The 8,663-nt window shown below is 46.4% G+C and overlaps 1 protein-coding gene across 1 annotated transcript in view; it reads left to right on the top strand.

Moving 5' to 3' along the window:
* Positions 1 to 8,389, top strand: part of LOC139372870 (lysosome-associated membrane glycoprotein 1-like) — an 18,075-nt gene extending 9,686 nt beyond the window's left edge. The window contains exons 4-9 of the mRNA XM_071112723.1: positions 336 to 497; positions 3,185 to 3,423; positions 3,511 to 3,636; positions 3,937 to 4,003; positions 4,426 to 4,593; positions 7,021 to 8,389. Of these exons, the coding sequence (XP_070968824.1) occupies positions 336 to 497; positions 3,185 to 3,423; positions 3,511 to 3,636; positions 3,937 to 4,003; positions 4,426 to 4,593; positions 7,021 to 7,160 (902 nt within the window). The 3' untranslated portion in view covers positions 7,161 to 8,389. The remainder of the gene's footprint in view (positions 1 to 335; positions 498 to 3,184; positions 3,424 to 3,510; positions 3,637 to 3,936; positions 4,004 to 4,425; positions 4,594 to 7,020) is intronic.
* Positions 8,390 to 8,663: the final 274 nt, after the last annotated feature.

Below are 8,663 nucleotides of genomic sequence, written 5' to 3'. Positions count from 1 at the left end.
GGGAGTCATACTAACACACACATACTAACACAGGGAGTCATACTAACACACACATACTAACACAGGGAGTCATACTAACACACACATACTAACACAGGGAGTCATACTAACACACACATACTAACACAGGGAGTCATACTAACACAGGGAGTCAGGCTTCACACACACATACTAACACGGAGTCATACTAACACAGGGAGTCATACTAACACACACATACTAACACGGAGTCATACTAACACAGGGAGTCATACTAACACAGGGAGTCAGGCTTCACACACAGAATGGATTATTATTTGATTGCTGACCAATGTGTCTTGTCTGTTTTTCGACAGATGTGGTAACTGTGGAGACGACCTCTGTAGGGATGGTTGCTAGGGTCAACACCACCTACAGATGTATCAGCGCCTCACCTGTCATTGTGGGAGGAGCCACCGTCACCTTCTCAAACGTCACGATGGAGGCCTACATGACGGGAGACGATCTGAGCCCCAACGGTACAGCCACCAACACCTGGGCTGAGCCCCCAATCTCACCCTTTCTCTAGATAGTGCACTACTTTGGACCGGGGCTAATTTGGGACGCACCCTTATTGTCCACCACTGACCATCAACCATTAACAACTGTTTACTGACCATCAACCATTAACAACTGTTCACTGACCATCAACCATTAACAACTGTTCACTGACCATCAACCATTAACAACTGTTCACTGACCATCAACCATTAACAACTGTTTACTGACCATCAACCATTAACAACTGTTCACTGACCATCAACCATTAACAACTGTTCACTGACCATCAACCATTAACAACTGTTCACTGGCCATCAACCATTAACAACTGTTTACTGGCCATCAACCATTAACAACTGTTCACTGACCATCAACCATTAACAACTGTTTACTGCCCATCAACCATTAACAACTGTTTACTGCCCATCAACCATTAACAACTGTTTACTGACCATCAACCATTAACAACTGTTCACTGGCCATCAACCATTAACAACTGTTTACTGCCCATCAACCATTAACAACTGTTTACTGACCATCAACCATTTGGTTATTCCTTTACATGTTTGACTTTGACCACTTAACTTATTGTGTTTAAATGAACAGTATGAGGGTATTGACCCGTGTTGTGTGGTTGCTGGTCTGAACAGTATGAGGGTATTGACCCGTGTTGTGTGATAGCTGGTCTGAACAGTATGAGGGTATTGACCCGTGTTGTGTGATAGCTGGTCTGAACAGTATGAGGGTATTGACCCGTGTTGTGTGATAGCTGGTCTGAACAGTATGAGGGTATTGACCCGTGTTGTGTGATAGCTGGTCTGAACAGTATGAGGGTATTGACCCGTGTTGTGTGATAGCTGGTCTGAACAGTATGAGGGTATTGACCTGTGTTGTGTTATGTGACAGCTGGTCTGAACAGTATGATGGTATTGACCCGTGTTGTGTGATAGCTGGTCTGAACAGTATGAGGGTATTGACCTGTGTTGTGTGATAGCTGGTCTGAACAGTATGAGGGTATTGACCTGCGTTGTGTTGTGTGATAGCTGGTCTGAACAGTATGAGGGTATTGACCCGTGTTGTGTTGTGTGATAGCTGGTCTGAACAGTATGAGGGTATTGACCCGTGTTGTGTTGTGTGACAGCTGGTCTGAACAGTATGAGGGTATTGACCCGTGTTGTGTGATAGCTGGTCTGAACAGTATGAGGGTATTGACCCGTGTTGTGTGATAGCTGGTCTGAACAGTATGAGGGTATTGACCCGTGTTGTGTGATAGCTGGTCTGAACAGTATGAGGGTATTGACCCGTGTTGTGTGATAGCTGGTCTGAACAGTATGAGGGTATTGACCCGTGTTGTGTTATGTGACAGCTGGTCTGAACAGTATGATGGTATTGACCCGTGTTGTGTGATAGCTGGTCTGAACAGTATGAGGGTATTGACCTGCGTTGTGTTGTGTGATAGCTGGTCTGAACAGTATGAGGGTATTGACCCGTGTTGTGTTGTGTGATAGCTGGTCTGAACAGTATGAGGGTATTGACCCGTGTTGTGTTGTGTGACAGCTGGTCTGAACAGTATGAGGGTATTGACCCGTGTTGTGTGATAGCTGGTCTGAACAGTATGAGGGTATTGACCCGTGTTGTGTGATAGCTGGTCTGAACAGTATGAGGTTATTGACCCGTGTTGTGTTATGTGACAGCTGGTCTGAACAGTATGATGGTATTGACCCGTGTTGTGTGATAGCTGGTCTGAACAGTATGAGGGTATTGACCCGTGTTGTGTGATAGCTGGTCTGAACAGTATGAGGGTATTGACCCGTGCTGTGTGATAGCTGGTCTGAACAGTATGAGGGTATTGACCCGTGTTGTGTTGTGTGACAGCTGGTCTGAACAGTATGAGGGTATTGACCCGTGTTGTGTGATAGCTGGTCTGAACAGTATGAGGGTATTGACCCGTGTTGTGTGATAGCTGGTCTGAACAGTATGAGGGTATTGACCCGTGTTGTGTGATAGCTGGTCTGAACAGTATGAGGGTATTGACCCGTGTTGTGTGATAGCTGGTCTGAACAGTATGAGGGTATTGTCCCGTGTTGTGTGATAGCTGGTCTGAACAGTATGAGGGTATTGACCCGTGTTGTGTGATAGCTGGTCTGAACAGTATGAGGGTATTGACCCGTGTTGTGTGATAGCTGGTCTGAACAGTATGATGGTATTGACCTGTGTTGTGTGATAGCTGGTCTGAACAGTATGAGGGTATTGACCCGTGTTGTGTGATAGCTGGTCTGAACAGTATGAGGGTATTGACCCGTGCTGTGTGATAGCTGGTCTGAACAGTATGAGGGTATTGACCCGTGTTGTGTGATAGCTGGTCTGAACAGTATGAGGGTATTGACCCGTGTTGTGTTGTGTGATAGCTGGTCTGAACAGTCTGAGGGTATTGACCCGTGTTGTGTTGTGTGATAGCTGGTCTGAACAGTATGAGGGTATTGACCCGTGTTGTGTGATAGCTGGTCTGAACAGTATGAGGGTATTGACCCGTGTTGTGTGATAGCTGGTCTGAACAGTATGAGGGTATTGACCCGTGTTGTGTGATAGCTGGTCTGAACAGTATGAGGTTATTGACCCGTGTTGTGTGAAAGCTGGTCTGAACCGTCTGTTCTGTTCTTCCCAGAGAGTGTGTGTACTGCTGACCAGAGCTTCACCACAGCCCCGCCTCCATCCCCCTCCACCACCACAGCCCCGCCTCCACCCCCCTCCACCACCACAGCAGCCCCCGCCCCCGTCCCCACCCCCCCTGGAACACCTAACCAGGGCAGCTACTCTGTCTCCAATAGCAATGGGACCGTCTGTCTGCTGGCCCGCATGGCACTGCAGCTCAACATCTCCCACTTCTCTGCCTCACAGAATAAGGTAACACACACACACACACACACACACACACACACACACACACTGTCCCAGTAACACACAATAACCTATCCCTCTCCTCATTGACAGACTATCCAGGAAGTAGTAAACCTGCAGCCCAATCAGACGACCAGCTCAGGATCATGTGACCCCACCAGCGCCACCCTGGTGCTGACACAGGGCAGTGCCACCAACCTCAGCTTCCTGTTTACTCTGGTGACATCATCACTCTACCGTTTACCTGTCTGTCAGTCTTTTACACTTTTGTCTGTCTGTCTGCCTCCCTGCCTGTCTGGTTATCAGTCTGTCTGCCTCCCTGTCTGTTTACCTGTCTGCCTGACTGGTTATCAGTCTGTCTGTTTACCTATCTGTCTGTCTCCCTGTCTGTCGGTCTCTTTACCTATCTGCCTGACTGGATATCAGTCTGTCTGATTACCTATCTGTGGTTATCTATCTGTCTGTCTGTCAATTCTCTCTCCTCTCCTCTGTGGCTGATGTTGTTTCTTGTCTTTCCAGAACACCACGTCTAACAGGTACCACCTGACTGGCCTGTCTGTGGTAGCAGCTTGGTCTGATATGACAGGTTAGTGTTTCCTCTGTTATCAATAGTGTTCATATAGACCAAACAGTACCAGTATGTTACACTGATGATCGGTCTCTTCAGGACTGAGATTATATATACTACCACTCACCTTTACCACCTCTCTCTCTCTCTCGCTCTGTCCCTCTCTCTCGCTCTGTCCTTCTCTCTCTCTCTGTCCCTCTCTCTCTCTCTCTCTCTCTCTCTGTACCTCTCTCTCTCTCTCTCTCTCTCTCTCTCTCTTTCTCTATCTGTCCCTCTCTCTCTCTCTATGTCCCCCTCTCTCTCTCTCTCTCTATGTCCCCCTCTCTTTATCTCTCTCTCTCTTTCTCTCTGTTGAATAATTGCTGTTCCATAACAATGTCTGGATCTCTGTTCACCTCTACCTCTCTACACTTCCTCTCTCTCTCTCTCCCTCCCTCCAGCCCCGTTCAACACCAGTAACAGTAGTCTGGACTACCTGCGTGGCTCCCTGGGGCGTAGCTACATGTGTAGTTCAGAACAGACTTTGTCTGTAGACCAGAACTTCTCCCTCAACACCTTCCACCTGCAGGTCCAGCCCTTCGGCATCACCAGAGGACAGTTTGCACAAGGTACCGGATATGATCTAATCTAGCGTTCTCTCTCTCTACCCTTTCATATGGTCTATCCATCTCTCCTCTCCTTTCATATGGTCTATCCATCTCTCCTCTCTCTCTACCCTTTCATATGATCTATCCATCTCTCCTCTCTCTCTACCCTTTCATATGATCTATCCATCTCTCCTCTCTCTCTCTACCCTTTCATATGATCTATCCATCTCTCCTCTCTCTCTCTACACTTTCATATGGTCTATCCATCTCTCCTCTCTCTCTACCCTTTCATATGGTCTATCCATCTCTCCTCTCCTTTCATATGGTCTATCCATCTCTCCTCTCTCTCTCTCTACCCTTTCATATGATCTATCCATCTCTCCTCTCTCTCTCTCTACACTTTCATATGATCTATCCATCTCTCTCCTCTCTCTCTACCCTTTCATATGGTCTATCCATCTCTCCTCTCTCTCTCTACACTTTCATATGATCTCTCCTCTCTCTCTACCCTTTCATATGATCTATCCATCTCTCCTCTCTCTCTACCCTTTCATATGATCTCTCCTCTCTCTCTACACTTTCATATGATCTCTCCTCTCTCTCTACCCTTTCATATGATCTATCCATCTCCTCTCTCTCTCTACACTTTCATATGATCTCTCCTCTCTCTCTACCCTTTCATATGATCTATCCATCTCCTCTCTCTCTACCCTTTCATATGATCTATCCATCTCTCCTCTCTCTCTACCCTTTCATATGATCTATCCATCTCCTCTCTCTCTCTACCCTTTCATATGATCTCTCCTCTCTCTCTACCCTTTCATATGATCTATCCATCTCTCCTCTCTCTCTACCCTTTCATATGATCTATCCATCTCCTCTCTCTCTACCCTTTCATATGATCTATCCATCTCCTCTCTCTCTCTACACTTTCATATGATCTCTCCTCTCTCTCTACCCTTTCATATGATCTATCCATCTCCTCTCTCTCTACCCTTTCATATGATCTATCCATCTCCTCTCTCTCTACCCTTTCATATGATCTATCCATCTCCTCTCTCTCTACCCTTTCATATGATCTATCCATCTCTCCTCTCTCTCTACCCTTTCATATGATCTATCCATCTCCTCTCTCTCTCTACCCTTTCATATGATCTATCCATCTCCTCTCTCTCTACCCTTTCATATGATCTATCCATCTCTCCTCTCTCTCTCTCTACCCTTTCATATGATCTATCCATCTCTCCTCTCTCTCTCTCTACCCGTTCATATGATCTATCCAGCTCCTCTCTCTCTCTACACTTTCATATGATCTCTCCTCTCTCTCTACCCTTTCATATGATCTATCCATCTCCTCTCTCTCTACCCTTTCATATGATCTATCCATCTCCTCTCTCTCTACCCTTTCATATGATCTATCCATCTCTCCTCTCTCTCTACCCTTTCATATGATCTATCCATCTCCTCTCTCTCTCTACCCTTTCATATGATCTATCCATCTCCTCTCTCTCTACCCTTTCATATGATCTATCCATCTCTCCTCTCTCTCTCTCTACCCTTTCATATGATCTATCCATCTCTCCTCTCTCTCTCTCTACCCTTTCATATGATCTATCCATCTCCTCTCTCTCTCTACACTTTCATATGATCTCTCCTCTCTCTCTACCCTTTCATATGATCTATCCATCTCCTCTCTCTCTACCCTTTCATATGATCTATCCATCTCCTCTCTCTCTACCCTTTCATATGATCTATCCATCTCCTCTCTCTCTACCCTTTCATATGATCTCTCCTCTCTCTCCTCTCTCTCTACCCTTTCATATGATCTATCCATCTCCTCTCTCTCCACTTAGTCAATGTGTCCTTGATTAGAAGTTCAGTAGTTTATTTAATAATGTCTGGTGTACAGAGAATCAGGCTAGTTTCTAGTGCACTACAACAGACACTATCATTCATGTACGACGACACTTCACGTCTACTGCCCAACGTCATCAGTGATCTCATCACTCAGAGGAGAAAAGTGCAAAGTCATAGAATCCAAATCTTGTTCTTAAATAAATGTTTATTCCAGTTACGATGAGCTTCAGTCAGCAACATGAATCTCACGAGTTACATCTCTGTTTTTCTTTCTCTCCCTCTACATCCCTCCTCTCCCTCCACATCCCTCCTCTCCCTCCACATCCCCCCTCTCCCTCCACATCCCCCCTTTCCCTCCTCATCCCCCCTCTCCCTCCACATCCCCCCTTTCCCTCCACATCCCCCCTTTCCCTCCACATCCCCCCTCTCCCTCCACATCCCCCCTCTCCCTCCACATCCCCCCTTTCCCTCCACATCCCCCCTTTCCCTCCACATCCCCCCTTTCCCTCCACATCCCCCCTCTCCCTCCACATCCCCCTCTCCCTCCACATCCCTCCTCTCCCTCCTCATCCCCCCTCTCCCTCCCTCTAGCGGAGGAGTGTCAGTTGGATCAGGACAGCATGTTGATTCCCATCGTCGTGGGAGCTGCTCTGGCCGGCCTGGTTCTCATCGTTCTCATCGCTTACCTCATCGGCAGGAAGAGGAGCCATGCTGGATACCAGACCATCTGAGAACACCGACACACAACCATATGTGTATCAAACAGCACCCTATTCCCTATATAGTGCACTATTTTTGACCAGAGGTCTATGTGGATTCTGGTCAAACTTAGTGCACAATATAGGGAGTCTTTTCAGGCAGACAGCAGAGAGCCGGAACCTCAGCCAACCACTGCTACTAATGACTGACTGGACCATGTACAAACCAGGCCCTCTCTGCAGTGTGTCTGTCTGTCTTGTCTGTCTTGTCTGTCTTGTCTGTCTTGTCTGTCTGTCTGTCTGTCTGTGTATAGTTATTCATAGTAACTCATCATCCTCTGCTACCTACTAACAGACGAGTGCCTGGTCAAACCTACCTTCCCCCTCGTCTCTCTGTCTCTAGCCCATCTCTACTGCAGCTGGCTCAGTATACCCTTTTAGTTCTGATATCATGTTTGACTTGGGTGGATTCTCGCTTTAAACGGAATTTAAAGAGTTTATTTTTTTTCAATTGCAGTTTTTTTGTGTAAATTAAATTAATCCGATATTAAATTATATAGTATTCAACTCTTATGGAAGAGTGGGTCTTTCCTAGAAGCACGTTTTTGTGATGGACTCAACAAGCTTCCCTTCCTTCCTCATCTCCTTTCCTTCAGGACCGCCATCTTTTCTACGACGTCACTTAGGGAGGTCTGAAGACTCCTGTGAGGGAACAAAAAGGGAAACTTGAATGTCTAACACCTCCTCCTCTCTGGTCAGAAATACTGAGCGGATTATCTTGTAGGTCACAGGAACATTTGAAAGGCCTTGGGGGGGGGGGGGGGGGGGGGGGGGATTGTGTGTTTTGTGGTTTTACTGCGTTTCTAAACAAAAGGTTGTGGACGCTGTCGGACTGAGGAACAGAACAAGGTTAAGGTTGTTTCATGATGGATGTGTTGAACTGGTGTGTAATATCGTTTAGCTCCTCCCCTCTCCTCCCATGAGATCGTGTTGACCTGGTGTGTAATATCGTTTAGCTCCTCCCCTCTCCTCCCATGAGATCGTGTTGAACTGGTGTGTAATATCGTTTAGCTCCTCCCCTCTCCTCACATGAGATCGTGTTGACCTGGTGTGTAATATCGTTTAGCTCCTCCCCTCTCCTCCCATGAGATTGTGTTCATCCATTGTAGCGAGTTGATCTTTTTATTTTTGTAGAGAATGTTTTGATCATTTTTCTATTATGCGTCTTGCTAAGGTCAATAAAAGACATCTGAAACACCTTTCTTCTGCTTCCTGAGTTGAGAATAGATGGGGTTTGTAGTTCCCAGCACTAGAGATTTACAGGGACTACAAAAGTAGCAGAAAGAACAGACTGGGCGGGGGGGAGAAGAGTCAGTAGTTTATTTAATAATGTCTGGTGTACAGAGAATCAGGCTAGTTTCTAGTGCACTACAACAGACACTATCATTCATGTACGACGACACTTCAAGTCTACTGCCCAACGTCATCAGTGATCTCATCACTCAGAGGAGAAAAGTGCAAAGTCATAGAATCCAA

Source organism: Oncorhynchus clarkii, chromosome 18 (genome assembly GCF_045791955.1).
Source record: "Oncorhynchus clarkii lewisi isolate Uvic-CL-2024 chromosome 18, UVic_Ocla_1.0, whole genome shotgun sequence".
Classification (NCBI taxonomy): domain Eukaryota; kingdom Metazoa; phylum Chordata; class Actinopteri; order Salmoniformes; family Salmonidae; genus Oncorhynchus; species Oncorhynchus clarkii.
Note: the sequence above shows the minus strand (reverse complement) of the source record. Positions and strands in the feature narration are given on the sequence as shown.